The sequence below is a fragment of the Cyclopterus lumpus genome, chromosome 15 (genome assembly GCF_009769545.1).
Source record: "Cyclopterus lumpus isolate fCycLum1 chromosome 15, fCycLum1.pri, whole genome shotgun sequence".
NCBI lineage: Eukaryota > Metazoa > Chordata > Actinopteri > Perciformes > Cyclopteridae > Cyclopterus > Cyclopterus lumpus.
The window spans coordinates 12807452-12824740 of NC_046980.1; the positions used below are offsets into that span (position 1 = coordinate 12807452).

The 17289-nt window shown below is 43.1% G+C and overlaps 2 protein-coding genes across 2 annotated transcripts; one reads left to right on the plus strand and one right to left on the minus strand.

The window, feature by feature from the left end:
• Nucleotides 1–7317: 7317 nt before the first annotated feature.
• Nucleotides 7318–10452, plus strand: gdf10a (growth differentiation factor 10a). Its single transcript, XM_034552423.1, has 3 exons — nt 7318–7573; nt 9005–10137; nt 10261–10452. The coding sequence occupies exons 1-3, from the start codon at nt 7318–7320 to the stop codon at nt 10450–10452; spliced, it is 1581 nt and encodes a 526-aa protein (XP_034408314.1).
• Nucleotides 10453–14597: 4145 nt separating this feature from the next.
• prdm8 (PR domain containing 8) lies at nt 14598–16685 on the minus strand. Its single transcript, XM_034552708.1, has 3 exons — nt 16473–16685; nt 15871–16102; nt 14598–15649 (listed from the first exon to the last, which is right to left on the minus strand). The coding sequence occupies exons 1-3, from the start codon at nt 16683–16685 to the stop codon at nt 14598–14600; spliced, it is 1497 nt and encodes a 498-aa protein (XP_034408599.1).
• Between the last annotated feature and the right edge of the window lie 604 nt (nt 16686–17289).

The window sequence follows — 17289 nt, forward strand, 5'->3', positions numbered from 1 at the left end:
CTGGAAGGAGCCCATCTTACTGTTTAGGGCCGAAAGGGAAGAGATAAGGGAAGTAGCATTGTGGTTTATTGCTTAGAGAAGTCCGCCTCCTTGTACTGTTAGGCAAATAGCATGCTGTGTAGTTGAGGTATATGCATGCATACCTGATACTAACCAATGGAGAAGCTTTATGCTCAGTGTATTGATTGTACTTAACCTTTCGAAACTCTGTAAGGCGTGGCATTTGTCCTCTCACGTGAAGGCGGTAGACAGTTAACTATTTTAACAGATTTTGATTCATATAAATCGTTATTATAGCCTGTGGACCCAACGACACGTGAGCGCGCCCGGCTGGGACAGAAATATATGCTTATGATCCTTATTCTTTTATTAAATACTTTATATTTTAAATTACTGGTCTCAGGACATCTTTAAAAGCGCGGGAAGCTCAGAATTTCGGTTGAACTTAACAACTTGCAAAGGATTTTAAACTGCCAATATTCTGATCAATGAAAGAAAGTGACATCATGTCTTCAAAGAGGAGAACAATATGCCTTAAATTACCCATAGCATGTTACAAAAAAAGAAACAGTTGTAAACAAAATACAGATGTGTATGGCATGATATCATTCATGAATTAATCGTGTTGCTCTGTAGCTTTAACATGAACATGTTTTATGTTTGACCAATTGTATTTAACCATCATCCTGAGAAATCACTTCTGCTTCCTTCAAATTCACATGTTCTTTCATTGTGCAATATTTATAATTACAGTATCTATGCAACGCCACAACTCTTCGTATGAGCATGTTGTGGTGCTGGTTCCCTGTGTTAATTAAACACAAAGTTACCCCCCTTCTTCAAGTCTGATGCCAGAATGGGAACAATAATGCAATGAAACCTGAAGGTTAACTTTGTTTAAAACCAGGAAGTTATCAACAAAGGGCCTTCGCTGATATTAATTGAATCTGCGTTCCTGTGAGATTGGCTCTGGCCTTGACCTGACAGCAGGCTTTGAAGGGCTGACAATATACTGTACATGACTCTCATTCTCTCATACTGTATGTTTGTTCTCTAGGCTGACCTGCCTGTAACACCACCAGAGAAAATAAATCCCGAGTGAAATGTTAACTCGTTTACGCGATTGTCCGAATTATGACGAATTAAACTGATTCGACATGACTCCAAAATATATAATGTTTTGTTTTTTTATCCCTGCTTTCCTAACTTTTTGTTATCAGTCACTTACTACCAGGCTTTTCTCCTCCTGAAACCCATGGACATGACATCACCGGAGCAATGGTCATGTCCAATTAGAGCCTGGAGAGTGACAGGAGGCCTGAACCCCCATGATGGGAAATATATATTGCAGTTATTACTTTGCAAGGAGGGTAGATTTATTGGGAAATATCACACACTGCCTCGCTAAATGATGGAGACAGAAGCAAATTAGGGCAAGGGTCAATCTGACAGATCCATCAAGCTATGAAAAGATCCTGCCATCATATTCCCAACAGGTATTACATATCTGCTTTCTTTAGAGCGCTGGGGCTCTGGGATAACAGGCTTTCTTTTTGAGGAAAAAGATTTAGGGACAAACCTCATGTAAATCTCTGCAGGATATTGTACTGAATGTGTGTGGGCATATCACATTCTGGTAAGACACCCATACACGCATGCTAAATGTGATCACATCCGACTGAAGAAATACACTCTGTCCATTCTTCCAATTTCAGAACTCAAGTTATGTCAAGGAAGTGACAAATAACTGCCCTTTGAATTGTTTTACAGTTAAAACATTCAAGCTCATTCCCAAGTGTTTCGTCTCTGTTTTCTGTCAATATTATGAAAACTGATGCATTTCCCATACTTCAAGTAAAACCTCAAATTTCACATGAATTTTAGAATAAAACAAAAATAAAAACACAGTCTGGTCTGTTAGGGCGGCCAAACATTTCCATCTTTGTTTGACACCGTCAACTAGCGAAGGCACAGTAACTCAGGCCCCATTGTGAAATCCGAATAATTAAAGGATTTAGCCAATCAATCTCCCAGTGCAATTTCCTCTATCCTGGCTTAAGCCCAATGGGGTTTAAGGGCAGCCTGTGGAGGTGAAGGTCACAGGCCTATGGGACATGTTCAGGAAGTAGGAGCACACGGCACAGCCTGTAATGAATATCATGGGCGTCAGAATAAACACAACACACTAGTCGCAGCTCAAATCACACTCTAGAATATTCTGCATTCCCATCTAACACTGCACACTCAGTGACTTCAGTCTCGGAGTACAGAGCTGCTTGCTTAGTACGGTCTGTACAATAAGTCCAACTGGAGACTGTTTTGTATGAATGGATAAGCAATAACTGAGAACAAGCAATTTATGGTTTTTCAAAAATGCTGTCATCGAGGCTATTATATTTGGCACAGAAACAACATGAAGGTGAACCACAAACATAAAAAACAATATATATATATATATATATTAGTTGTGGTACATAGTGCAACTTTGATGTGTCTGCCAGTGACTAACATGGTCATTGAAAGATGGAGACCCGAACAAATGCTGCATGTCAGACCTGGGAAAAGACATTTATCCTCTAACACACATGGACACACATATTCCATTTATTTTCCATAATCACTGATCAGCCCTACTGTCAAGTGGTTTGAGCCATGCTCAGGGAAAGTATTCAGTCAGTCAGTGAGATCTTAAGCACAATATGTCTCTCTGTACCTCGCCATCATTCTCGCCATCATTCATTTTGTTTGACTTCTGTCTTCACAGCCCGTGAAGACAGAAGTCAAACAAAATCAATGATGTCAATTCAGATGTCAATTAAGCATGAAATAATACTTGCACTGTGGGGTGGTTTTTCCAGACAAAATCCAGATGAGGTGAAATTAGTCAGGTTCTGTCCTCCAGTTTTCAAACCTGTGTTTAAAAGAGGAGCTCTGACTTCTGAGATTACATGGCCACCTGTGTGTACTGTCTTCTATCAAAGGGAAAGAGCCAGAGGAGAAAGAAAACCCCAAAACACAAAACTATTTATTGAGACAAATTCAGAGCAGGAAGGGGAATATTTGGTTAGCTTGGTGGCGAACGGTCGGCGGTGTTGGAGCAGTCCACAGTTGAAGTGGGGGGGGGAACAGCCGGCCCTTTGTTTGGGGAGAGAATGGTGCACTCCGTGGGGTCACTGCTGGAGGCCCAACATCACAGACACACACATTCTCCCTCTCTCACACACATGCATGCACACACATACATGTTTGCCTGCACATGCATGCACACTCACACAACAACCATAACATTCCTCCCCTTCTATGAATGTTTTATTAATCATGTGAATGGGTCAGAGAGTTACACCACCCTGGCACAACTGTGGTCTCCATAGTCACACATACAAAAACGCTCCTGCTCTTTCTCACACTGACACAACTACCAATGGAGCGAAGTGGATGACTTTGACATTTGACATTTGACGATTCCTGGTTAAAATCCACGAATCTCCAGCTGTGGACGGTCTGTGTGTTGCTCGACACTGGTCGTATCCTGCCGAAGCAGGGCATTCTTTGCCACAAATGAGAATTTAAGGATATCACTATTGATAATTGAAAACAAATATTTCAATGGTGTGAGCACCACAAACATATTTGCTGTCACCTCAATTATATTGTGAAGGATAAGTGAGATTTGTTTTGATTTCCAGTTCCCAAAACGTGGGCAATTAAAAGCAAAATGACTTGGAGGAACCAGGCCATCTTTCCCCCCGTTGCTTCCAGACGTTATGATAAGCTAACAGAATTGTCATGTTGGCTTTAACTTTATATTTAGCATACAGATATGAGAATGATCTTCTCATATGACTCTCACCAAGAAGGCGAACATTTCCCATGTTTCTTTCATAATTTAGGTGATCTGATCATTTTATTTACAGAAATGCATCCGAGAAAGAGAAAGCTAAAACAATGACGTGATTGGTGTGTGGCAGCATTTTTTGCCTGTGTGTTTTTATGTGCTTAACAGGGTTCTAAAAGTCTTAAAACAGCCTTTAAACTGACGTTGGCTATTCCGCTTAAATCCCTTTTATCCCGAGTGACCTCTTGTACGTTAGAGTGTGATCTGTTGTTTTGTCCACCCATAAAATGCACCCAGTCCCCTACAGCAGCTGTAAACATCCTGGAAGATACACAACATGAGAACATTTGGCTTAAACTACCCCCTCTTTATTTGTATGACACACACAAGACATTGCCAGTCAGTCCGTCCCCCATACGAGTCACGAGAGGAAGACGGGCCAATAGTTGATCCATACCAAATCCCCTGAGCCCAAACACAAACATCTATCAGCTCCCTAGTTATGAGCTCTGGAACCAGAAAGTCTCACCCAATACTATGCAAAGGTGTTAAACTGGGAGCATTTCCAGAACCAACCATTCATCCTTGCACCACACACAGACAGACACACACAAGCATGTTAATTCCTCACGCGCCTTCATACCCCCACAAAGCAGAACTCAACTCCTGTTTGCTTTGGATGATCCTACGAGGGGACCTTCATGTCAAAGAAACGACAACACACCGCGGCCCTGTAACACAGCCCGAGTAGTTTGATACAGCAGGCTTCACAGTGCAGTGCTGCTGCAGAGATCAATGGGCAGGAGCGACAACAATGTTACAGTTATGCAGCATTCCACACTGCATCCAGCTGGTAATGTCTGCTGCATGACTTTCAGCTGCACTGCATGCTGTGTATTCTAAACTTCACACTTTTGCATGTCCACACTGGGCCTGAAAGTGTCTGTTATGTGTCTGATGTGGCTGTGTTAATGAAAATCAAAATGTGTGGGATTTTGGTGTCAAGTGAGACTGACTGCTTCCACGTGTGGCTTTGAGGATCCAATAAGCAAAAAAACATTTTGGGTGCTACGACCTGTCAGACAGAAACATTACAGCCATACTTGTTAAGGGGGCCAGGTTTTGGACACAGAGGCAGAGGCTGAGACAGGAGTAAAGTCACTGATGTTTAATGGAAATGTCTAATAACGGAAGCAGGCAGGCCGGCAGGCAGGTAGAACTCTAGAGCTGGAGTCGGGGCAATAATCCAGCTGCTGGTCCTGGGCAAGAAGACAGGCACGGTTAGAACATGGAATCAAAAGGACGTTTTTGGAATCTCAATAGCTACGTCTTAGCGGCAGCTAGAACTAACTTGAACTGAGTCTATAGTCCGGCGCAGACTGAGAGCAGGAGTGGAGCTTTTGAAAGGCAGCTGGTCAATCAAGCCCCAACTCCAGCACACCAGGTTCACATCAGCAATTAGCCACCTACACACCAAGAGAGATAGAAAGAGGGAGAAAGAGAGAGCCTAGTAGGCAGGTGAGGAGGAGGGCATGACAATACTGAAAGGACACGTGTAACCGTAGCCTCAAATCCCGCGCCTGGTTTCGATCTCTTTACCAGCGGTTTCTCTGTCCTGCTGGTCCCAGCAATGCTGCTGTCCTCGCCGTCGTGATGGAGAGAGGAGCATTATTGTAGATAATGCCCAACATTAATCTCACACTGCTCTACATACTCAAGGTCAGAGGTCAAAGCCATTACATGTTGTCGTCCTCACGCTTGAACTTGTATTGGGTTGTGTCCTCCCCAGGACTATTTATTATGACCCTAATGTCCTGGTTACAGATATCAGTTTAACTCTCGCTCCCTCTCTCCCTGCTCACACGTATGTTGGGTCTGCTCACAGCGTACATCAGTACAGTTGAATAGATAGTGGCCCGTATGTGTACAAAACAAAGATCTCCTTGTTTTTTTCCATGCGCTACTTCAGAGAACAAGACACTCCCGTGTTGTCATAATGACAAGGTTTTTTTTAAAGGCTTGTTAATAACAGAGAATGACAGCTCACTGTTGGTCAATTATAGCTTGGTTTTCAAATGTTACTACATCCAAAGAAACAACAGTGTATCTTTCATTATCTGTTTTGTTGGTCATACTCAAATGCCACTCTAAATTATCACAGTGTTTTTCAAAGATGACACTTTACCAAGCGAAAAAGAATATTGAATGTATTCAAACAAATAACCACAAAAAATTATCATATTTAGTTGTTTTTTTTAACTTATCATGGTATGGGGAAAGGCGAGGTGCTGTGTGCTGTGACAAAACCACAGAGCTAGCCACTTGAGCCAAGTCCTTCATAATACTCCTTTGCTATCACGCACACACACACACATGGACACACATGCACTCACACACACACACACACACAGATTTAAGACCTGTCGCTGGTGTGGAACATAGTGAAAAGGAGTATCCTGTGAGGCCCTTGGGGGCCAGAAAAGTACTATGTGGCGCTGTATATATGCTTGTGCATGCATGTGTGCGTGTGAGGGTGTGTGTTATGGCTGAGAGTGACCCGAGAGGCCCAGCTAGTTACAGCCTCTCTGCTGGAGTCCACCACTTCCACAAAACAAGCTTTGTTGGTACAGAGCTCCAGACACCAGAGACACACACATTGGAAACAACTTGTATGTACACACATGTAGAAAAATGAAACGTGCTGAAAATGGCAATAAACTTCATAAAATCACAGTAAATCCCACGGTAGAGTTTCATCTTACACCTACACCACAGCCTTTCACTACACAACACCTCAACGTGTGGATCACTGTCGCTATGGCCCTCGGTGGTTGGTTGAGTATTTTTGGAGGTGTTTCTATGTAAATGATGTGTGACATGAGAGCACGTCAAAAGCAGTTACTAGAAATGATGTGGTGTGAAGCAAAAATTGTGAAAAAAAAAAAAAGAAGCTAGTTGAGATTTGTCTGACCAGTGCTAAACTACAACACTGTGCCGAAACCACTGGATCAATGTTATTACTGCGCCAATACACAGCATCAGGAAAACATCATCGTTGCCATTAAAATGCTTTTTTTGGGGGGGGGGGGGGGGTCAGCATCATGACCTCCACTTCTGACTGCACCTCTACAGAGACCTCGTTGGCTGACAGGAGTATACGTCAGCAGTCAGCACCTCTCATCGCTCCAGTATAACCCCCTCAAGCCTCTGGCGGTCACACAGACGCAAGTGTAAAAGTAGCAGCAACTGTTGCCCGGACTAACCCATTCAGCATCCACGTCCCACACAGCCTGACACACAGGAGTGGGTCGGCTCAGTGAGCACGAAGCGGAGAAGTGAGAGGAGAGGTGGAACATTCACCCACAGACGTTTTGGTCCGGATTGTGTTGGCGCCTCTTTATACTCCACCTTGGATCGTTTGGGACATTTGTCTGCACTGTTTGCCTCGTGGATTTAGATTTTGTATTAATTTCAGCACTTAAATGGCAGCTCTGAGTATGACTCCCTCCCACCTGTTCCTGCTGATGTTAAACTGTTTCCTGGGTGCTTCATCAGTTAGAATCATCAAAGGGGGCTCTGGGAGCGCACGGGACAGCTCCCTCCAGCCCTCCTCGGACTTCTCAGATGACCTGGACCAGGACATGGTCTCCAAGCACATGTCAAAACTGTACGAGAAATACAACAGGGGAAACCGCCTGCGAGAGGGAAACACTGTGAGGAGTTTCAGAACCAGCCAAGGTGTGTGAAGACATTGATAAACCTGCCCTCAGAACGCAATCGATAGGTATCGCAAGGCCGTGTGTGTTCATTATGGAACAAAAAAGCCGGTGGCATTAGCGCACCAGTAATCCGACGCAAAACAAAGCGAAAAATTAAATGCAGTATTCAGAAAGCTCCCCTGATCCTCTCCATTGATGGTTATTAAAGGCGATTAGTGGGGCTGCATTGCTCGGACAGACGCTCTAAATAGGTTGGATTGTTTTGGGAACAGTCTGAGAATGCATTGAAATGATGTTGGGACGCTCTGGGGCACCCTGTGTTAGCGGCAGCAGCTGTGCCCTTCTTTGGGGAGTCTGGTCAATTACCGCAACACAGACGCGCAGGAATGCACGCGACTCCTTGCAAGCAATGCAAAGCTTCTATTTATCCTTGTGAAACCTCCGCGGCAGTTACGCGCTGCAACGGGTCGTTGTCGTGGCTTCTGCGTTCCTGTTGTGGTTGCAGGACATGTGTGACTCCAGGTCCTGGAGTCAGGGGGCTTAAAGCACAGTCGCTCCTCTCTGTCTGATGCTGTTTTTATAAACACAACGCATAGACATTTATATCCACATAGTTATCGGATGGCATATCATAACACGTGTGTATTTTTAGTGTAATCCAAGGAGGGATGTGAGAGAGTTTTCACAACAATGTTCGATCTGTTAAAACAGTTGATTATGTATTGGTGTCTGGGCAGACAGTGCTGGCTGTATTAGGCTTAAGGGAAAACTTTAAGAGAAACTGAGGTAAGCATTTCCATATGCAGGCTGAATCCGAGGTAATGTATATCTCTTGAGTCAGTCCCTACTTCCGCTGAACTCTTATACAATGAACAATAACTCTGCTGTTGAAGTTAATGTTCATCGTGAATATGTAGCCCTCTGCTCACCCCCTCCACCCCTGCCAGCCAGATCCTGAGAGTCTGGTTCCTCTTAAGGGCACCTTTGGTACCAAGGCAGGCTGCCGCCTACCAGCCAGCTCAGTCATGTAGCACAGAACAAGCAAAGGTGTTTAATAGTCCCACCTCTCAAGCAAGCACAAGTGCTTTTAGTGCAATTCGATACAAACTTGGTTCTTTCCTTATTCAGTCATTTCTTCATCTTAAATTACTGTTAAATAATCTTAGAAATGTTTAAATTCAAATAGGGTTACATTCCTGGTTACTATCATCTAATTATGCCAAATATGTCAGTCCATCAGTATGGATCTGTCAACTCCACAGCAAAAGGCCAGTGGGACATATACATCTAATTGTTGCTCTTTCATCCTCTTAAAACATAAAAGCACCTGTGAGGTAGATAACTGTTCCTCTATGAAATGCTTGAGAATACATTATTCTGTTGATACAAAACGTTTTAGTTGTCAGGTTCACCTGACTGCCTGCCACTGACTGATTGGTTGTTTTTGCAGACTCCTCTGAGCACAGGACGGTGTACCTGAACCTTACAACCCTCCAGGACTCAGAGGTCATCCTCTCTGCCACATTCCACTTCCTGCTCGATCGGCGCCCTCATCAAAAACTCTGGTTCTGTAAACGCTTCAAAAGCCCATCCTGTCGTTCCTCAGCCGTCCACCCTTCTCCGTCCATCAGCCTGCTCCTTCGTGCTGTCTCCTATGGGTCAGAGGTCAGATCTGGGCCAATGGGGTCACTTCTAGGCAATGTGACCTTCCACCCACACAGGAGAGGGGTGTGGCAGATGAAAGATGTGACCCAGGTCATAAAGGAGGCCAGGGTCAAGGGTCATCTCCTGGTGTCAGTGGAGTTGGACTACCACAGGAAACCAGAGGGGGCGCTGCCTGGTGGAAGCCTGCCCTATCTGTTGCTGTATGCTAATGACCAAGCCTTGGCCGAGCCCAACAGCGTGGCTGCAAGCCTTCAGAGATATGACCCGTTCAACGACGGAGGAGAGGCCTCACATTCCTCTCACAGACCTAACTCCTCACCAGAGTCAAAAGGACGAGAGAGAAGGGAAACAGCTCTGCTCTTTGTCCCCATCCAGAACAATGAGCTGCCTGAGGTTGACTACAGGCCTGATGGGTACAGAAAGGATGACCTCTGGGAGAGCACTTGGTACATGGCACTCAAACCTAAATCAGGACGGAAGGAAAATAAGAGAAAGAGCCAGGAGGAAGAAGGAGTGGATCAAGGTAGAGGAGTGCATGATAATGAAGAACCTCTGGTTCTCAAACAAGGAGAAAGAAAATCACAGGGGCTCGAAGCTGATGACTCAACTGAGAAAATAATCAAAGACAGTCAAATGCCGACTACCAGTGATGGACGAAAACATGAGTGGAGAAACGAGGGAAAGGATGGAAAAGGGCACAAGGGGAGTGCTAACTCTCAGTCGCCTGTTCTGAGTTTTGATGACCAAACGATGCGTAAAGCCAGAAGGAGGCAGTGGGGCGATTCCCAGCACAGAGGATGCTCCAGGAGGAACCTCAGAGTAGATTTTGCAGACATTGGCTGGAGCGAGTGGGTTACAGCACCCAAAGCCTTTGATGCATACTACTGCGCTGGCACATGTGGCTTCCCAATGCACAAGGTATGAGCGAAAACTCCTAAGTCATTCCACAACCGCATGACCAGGTTGTATTGAGTAACTAAAGTGTGTTGTTCTTCTCCTTCTCCTTGTGCATGCCTCTCCCTACCACTCAAACTCTCTCAGGTGGCGAGGCCGTCTAACCACGCCACCATCCAGAGTATAGTCCGTGCCGTTGGGATCATCCCCGGAGTTCCTGAGCCCTGCTGCGTCCCAGAAAAGATGAGTCCCCTGGCTGTGCTCTACCAGGATGAATCCAGGAATCCAGTGCTCAAGATTTACCCCAATATGTCCGTCCAGTCCTGCTCCTGCAGATAGGAAGGGGTGGTCAATGGGGGCAGAGGACAAAACAGGGTGGATGTAGAGAGGAACATAAAACAGGACTACACACGCACAGCCAGAACCATACCTCTGTTTGTTCAGTGGTTTCTTGATCCTGAGAAACAAAGTCACTTTGGCTGGTGTTATTCCTCGAGGAACATAGGCTGTAGAGAAATCACTGCCATCTCTTCTGCCCTGCGGCAGCAGACTTGAAGAGGCACATTGTCTGGCGTCTGGCGTCTGGCTTAGCAAGAGGAACAGAGTCACACGTGTAATGTCAGGGCTCCACATGTCCAAGAAACTCAGTTGTTTTGATTCTGTGTTTGAGATAATATTGAACATTTCATGGACAAGAGCGTTTTTTCTTTTATCTCAGAATGTTCTTGCTTTTCAAAAAGCTCACAGTGACTTTGTGTTCATGTTTTCTTTGGACACGAGGGCTATAAATAAAAGACTTTATCATCGAGTCATCGGGCAGCTTACTCAGTCTCACAAAGATGACAGAGGTTGAGAAACATATTTCTTCATTTTTGGCATTCTGTGTATATCTGTTCTTACTTTTAAACAAATCATATATCATAGTGTACATACACGCAACACTCATTTGTTTGCAAGAATGGAAGGTCATTCTACATTCTTGCTCTGTATATCTTAAAAAGGAAATATCCAACAGATCGTAGAGAGCATCTGGAATTCATTTACACCCACCAACCCCCATAACACTTCAAGAATCTTATAATGAAACCAGAAATATTTTTATACTTTGAATGTGAAACTTGGTTAAGAATAATTTGTCATGTTTACTAGGTTATGAATTACTATATTTTAGATGAGATGGTGTTTTGTACATGTGTATTGTTTAAATTATGAAAAAGGTAGAATTAAAAAAGTAATTTAATCCATTGCTCGAGCTAGAATATTATTGTTTCGTACACTTTGTGTTATTCTTGGTCATTACTGCGTATAACGTTTGATTCTGGGGGGGCCTTGTCAAAACAAAGCTAAAAGGGCACCACTGTTCCAAAATAACTTTGTACAAAAGCAGGAAGGTTCCACTCAAAGATAGCCAACATTCCCCGAAAGCCCCCTTAACTCCCTTTACCCCACACCAAAGGCTCAGAAGTCTGTTGTCCAGCAAATAATGTGGCTGATGCAGCTGCCGTGGATTAATGGTTGACGGAGGAAGCAGGCACGCACCTATTAGGACGTTAGCCACTTGAACATCAAAACATGGTGCGCTTCCCCTTTTCTAGCCCTCCATTTAAAAGCTGAACATGTGCAAGTGCAGGATGTTCTCCTAAATAGCCTTTTTGTTTTTTTAAAACAGATTTCAACCTCTTTAAATCAACTGCTCTTCACTTTTATTCATAAGAGGAAGAATGTGGCTCATGTGGTGACAAACTGACAGCGCAAGCCTTTTTGATTATTATTTAATTACTCTTGTTATTCTGCCTTGAGCGTTTAAACCGAATTTGTTTAAAAGAACCGGTTGCTCTCAAGTTCGAGATTGAACAGTCATTTTGTCACAATGACAGAGACATTCATTTGCAACTTGGGGCAAAAGGAGCACAATATTGAGCCCTTATATTGTGTATTGCAGTCGAGAATAATTCTATACGTTTTTTGGCTTGTATGGAGTCACCTTTTTTCATCCCTAAAAACAAATTGTGCCACCCCTTCTGTGTGTGTTGCTTTGTCCATTAGATATAAAGAGACTATAGAAAGTATGCCCCCTCTTTAGAAGTTGTTGTATGTGTGTGTGTTTTTTTGCCTGAAAGCAAATGTGATTTAATGTGTAATCTTTTTGGACACTAACAAACAAAAGACAACCCTTTAATGTCAACGTGATCTCTATGAATATGACATTGACTCAACAAAATTTGGATTTACTAATTATGTGACTTCTAAAACTAACCGGCTGCACCAGTCAGTGATAGTATACTGTATTTGTTTTGTTATTATTATGGGCTGAATACCTTTTGCAAGTATGTATTTAATCTTTTATATTTGTAATTAATATAGATCACTTTGTAGAGATCTATTTTCAATTTAACTAAAAGGTTTTTTTCTATTGATCACTGTCATAAAAGTAAGTAATTAAATCCCACTGGATTTAATGTTGTGTGATAATAAAACACTTTGTCTGTAAAACCAGGAAGTATAAAATGTAAACAGGACATCTTAAAGTTTTCACATAATCCATATTTAAGGATGACGGAGAGAGACAGATGAATATCGGAAATACTAAATGCCTGTGAAACTGTTCAACAAATAAAAGATGTTGTTATGAATGAACCATTTATGGGGTCTAACCTCCTTTTAAATTATGATAATGACTGTAATGATGGTTATTATGAATAATGTTTTATTAATGTATGTTTTAGCTTCAGAGTAAGCTGGTCCAATTGTAATGAACACATCCAGGTTCATTTTTTCCCCTCATTTCCTGACTGATCCCTTTTACAGTCTGCTTTTACAAAGTGAACCCCATGTCAACCGCAATCACAGTCAGGAGAGCGCTTACAACGGTCAACTCCAGCAGAGAAAACCACAGTCGTCTCGGCTCGTGTTCAGCCTAACGTCCTAAAAGCCTGAACCAAACGAGGAAAGTGGGGAACCAAGAACAATATTTTTTTTTTCCCCTTGATGACTGTTCAATTAAAGGAGATCAATACAGCCATTATTAGACAACAGAGGATGCTCTGTCTGGGCTGAATTGGCTCCTTCCTCACTGAATACCGAGCACGAATAATTCTGTTCATTAGGACATCGCTTTAATAGAGTGACACTGTGCCTCCTAATCACCCATTTAATCCTGTGGGCCACTGGTTATTTTATTTTTAAAATCTTATTTTTCCTTTAGAAAGTAAGAACACTATTTTTTACCAGTTTCCATATCACCTTTAGAACATTTATTCAGCCAAGAAGTCAATTTTAGTCTCGACACAAATATTATTTGCTTAAGACAAATGAAGTTTTAAAACTCAAAGACAGATCATGAACATGTTTTTGTATATTTGTTCAAGTATGATTTTTAGAGTGTGTTTTTCATGTCTTGTGTAGGTTTTACTCCCCGTAATAAAACATATCTTCAGTTTGGGATATGAAGAAACTAGAGGATAAACTCTGTTACTTAAATAAAAGTATACAACACCAGTGGGCGGGTTTACACCCCTGCTTATGTTACAGAGTGACTGAACAGGGTCGAGGCTTGACTTTCCCATGAACTTCATGCCTTCTTGCCGCCTCATTTACCTGCAACAGAGACGGCTATTTATGTCCATCTGTCGGCAGCCTGACCTGAATGGGACGTAAGCTGCTCACTATGGGTGGAGAAACATAAAATCACAAAATCAAAGGCTCATGTGGACTCCATCCAAGTCTGTAGATGAATGATAACTATGGAAACTCTTTAACGTGATTTCTTCTTCTTTTTTTGGTGGCAGCCTTGAAATGAGCTTATTATTGTTTTCAGCTCATTGATTCATATAGCTTGCTGAAATGTTGGGTGAAACATCTGAAATGACAGGCAGATATAATATTGATGCATCTTTTAAACAACACTGTTGTCTCACAGTCAAGGAGTGAATGAAGATAATGATGTTAACCCCCTTCCGTACTACACTGGTATCGTTCAGGGCAGTGTCATCACAAAGCAGACATGTTTTATAGATGTTCATTATATTGAACGATCTATAGGGAAAAGAGAAACGTTGGTCTCAGTCGCCGCCTGTTGGAGCCGAAAAAACAGACATGATGGAACAAAATACTCGACACGTCCGTTTCATTTTCATCATTTTAGATTTCAAAACGAATCTGCAAAAACACTCAATCCACATCTATTTATGACAATCATGAGCTGTTCTCGAGATCTCTCCTTGTTTCTTCCCTCCTGAGTTCCATAAGGCACAAAATAATCATCAACCTAACACACAGGACTTGAGCTCAGATGAAACGTACCTCTCTATCGCCATCTAGCGGACAGTCTGTGATGGCCATGAGTGTCCGTTTCGCTATCCTCTTTACAGCTTACCTATACATTCCCCGAAATACACCAAAGTCTCACCGTGAATGGAGTCTAAACCTGTTAAATATGAGCATCGTTTAGGAAATAAATGAAGGGTTGTTCGTCCCTTCTGGTCTCAGTTATGAGAAGTCATGTGTCTGGACAGGTGGTGTCGCTCCCGGAAGTATTCGTGGCAGATCGGGCAGGTGAGTTTCTCCTCTCTCCTCCTCCTCACGTGGGACTCCGCCGCGAACTCCTTCTTGTGATGAGAGCGCATGTGGAAAACGAGGTCGGAGGTCATGCGGAAGGACAGGTTGCACTTGGCGCACCAGTTCTGCACCGACACGCCGAATGAGGTGAACGTCGGCGGGAGGATCGTGAGAGAAGATGTGTTCTGCAACTGAGCGCCAATGCTCCTGGACCAGTGCTCCGGTGCGTAATGGAAAGCATTGTTTAATGCCACCGGGGAGGGCACGGTATGCAACTCACTGCTCAGGATGTTGGATGCCATCAGATTGTTGTATCCCATAAGAGTCCTGGAGGTGAAGGAGTCAGTCATCTCCTCTAAGCGCCGAGGGGGGGCTGTTGAAGCACTGATGAGGTGCGCCTCGGGGTCAATAGGGGAAGTTCTTTTACTTGGTTTACAGAAAGCGCTTTTCTGCTCCCCCCGATTGTTGGACAGGACCAGAGAAAATGCACTGCTGCTGCTTGAGTGCAAACCAGAGCTCTCGCCTGTTTGCATCTCTCTGTCGTGCGTAAAGCCGTCATTCTTATATCCCAAATTATCCGGTTTAATCTTATCAGATTTCAGTTTCCCCACAGAGGAAGATGCCTCTCCTGCTGATTGGTCGTAGCCTTTAATCAGCGGTGTAATATTGTCATCGTTGGAAATATTTGTTTTTTCCAACAGAACCGTTTTCCGCCCCCTGGGATAGAGAGTGTCCTCGTGTTTCCTTCTCTTGGGGAAAATCTCCGCATCCTCGTTGCTGCCCGATTTTTTGTGTTCCAAATCTCTGGCGATGTTGTGGAAATCTGTCACTCGGCGTTGCCTCTTAATTTCCACATGCTTGTGCTCGTACATCTCGCGGCTCCAGGTGTCAGTCTTTACTTGAGTGCACAGGAATCGGCAGTGAGCGAGGAAAGGATTCTCATTCTCAAAAACCTGGTTACATCTTCCACATTTGAACTCTGAAAAAGACCACAAAAAAACACACGACTATACAGATAAATCCATAACGTACAATTTAATTTAAATGTACTTCGTCCCATCAAACAGTATGGCTCATTATGCTATGAAATACTCAATCTGATGCTTTATTTTTATTTGGATGTAGAGTGGCTTCATAATTAAAGCTCAAGTCTAGCCTCCAGGCACTAAGGCCAGCCAGTACCCTGACCCTCTGCCTCACCTTCACTTGATCCCCCGGTCATCATGTCTGTGAAGCCCAGTAGGTGAGACAGCTCCTGGTCGTACCACACCAGCAGCTCTTCCTCCTGCCGGATGTCCCGGATGGTCCGCACATACAGCTGACCCGCTTTCAGAAAGGCCTCTGTGTTCTGTTCCTCTCCATTGCGCGCAGCCTGTACGAGCCGCAGCCAGGACAGCACCAGCGCAGAATTGCGCATGGCCTCGGGGTCCACCTGTTGACAGACGTCATTGACATTTTACTCGAGCTCCATGATTTGAATCGTCTACAAGAATCTTCTTGTATCTTTCCTGAAATTCCTAAAAAAATATATATAATGATTACAAATAGAAAATATTATTTAATCCACGTTTTAAAATCCCTTTGACATAATAACCAAGACAAGCAGCTTCACGACAAACAAAAATAATGCAAAAATAGTCTCATTCAAAAAAGAATAGGGGAATTCAGTCCAAATTAAAATATGAAAAAGAATGTGGTCTGGTCATTAATTCGCCAGCCCGGTTATATTATAACTAACTAAAGCAAAGCTGTTTTAAAATGTCATGAGATACATACGTTAAAATGTCCATGTTGTAACTCACCCTGAACACATATGATTTAGCTCTCCTGTCGCATGATTTCTGCGCTATGAAGGCGATGGTCTCGTAGAAGGTGTTTTGGAGCACACATGGACCAAAGCACGTGCCTGCAGGGATGCTGCGCGTAACGAGCACACTGGTGTAGAGGTCCGCCGGATGCTGGAGGAATTTACTGTCACCGGTCCAGATGGAACGAGGCAGGAAAGTGTGATCCATCGTTAAACTGTGATCAAATATAACGATGATCATTAGTTAGAGAGCAGGTAACAATTTTTATTGTTACAAGATGAAAATAATATCACGAGGCCAACTTAGTTATAGAATTAGACTCAAATCATGAGAACTCAAACTAATTCCAATTTTAACGAAATATAGAGCGAACAATTGGACTATATGACATAAAATAAAGGTAGTGGTCTGACATGCCGTTAGCCGATTTGGATTCAGATGCTCTCAACACACACTCCATTTTCTTGCGTGCAATATTAGAATAAATAATAAATACGTCAGCATGTTATGGCTTTTCTGATTAAATTAAGCGTCCCAATTGTGAAGCAGACGCAGCCGGTGTCGAGGCAAAACGATTTCTAACGTCCTTTGTCTCAGTTTTTCACTCGGTTTCTTCTTTTGTCTCTCCATCTGCCGTGAAGCCCAACTGCCTCCTCTGTGCGCAAGATAAGTTAAAAATGCCTATTCATAATTTATCAACAACAACGCAAGAAGATTTATTGATTTGTGTTCATCTTTCGGGTTTTCTTATTTTTTAAAAACGTTGACAGTTGACCACGCAGCATCATAACATAATATTCTGCTGGTAATC

Excerpts from the sequence above, each read along its gene's own strand:
- gdf10a (XM_034552423.1), top strand. The coding sequence starts at position 7,318 with ATGGCAGCTCTGAGTATGACTCCCTCCCACCTGTTCCTGCTGATGTTA. Across the intron at positions 7,574-9,004 it reads GAGTTTCAGAACCAGCCAAG|ACTCCTCTGAGCACAGGACG; the intron begins GTGTGTGAAGAC and ends TTGTTTTTGCAG. Across the intron at positions 10,138-10,260 it reads GTGGCTTCCCAATGCACAAG|GTGGCGAGGCCGTCTAACCA; the intron begins GTATGAGCGAAA and ends AAACTCTCTCAG.
- prdm8 (XM_034552708.1), bottom strand. The coding sequence starts at position 16,685 with ATGGATCACACTTTCCTGCCTCGTTCCATCTGGACCGGTGACAGTAAA. Across the intron at positions 16,103-16,472 it reads CTAAATCATATGTGTTCAGG|GTGGACCCCGAGGCCATGCG; the intron begins GTGAGTTACAAC and ends GTCTGTCAACAG. Across the intron at positions 15,650-15,870 it reads GACCGGGGGATCAAGTGAAG|AGTTCAAATGTGGAAGATGT; the intron begins GTGAGGCAGAGG and ends GGTCTTTTTCAG.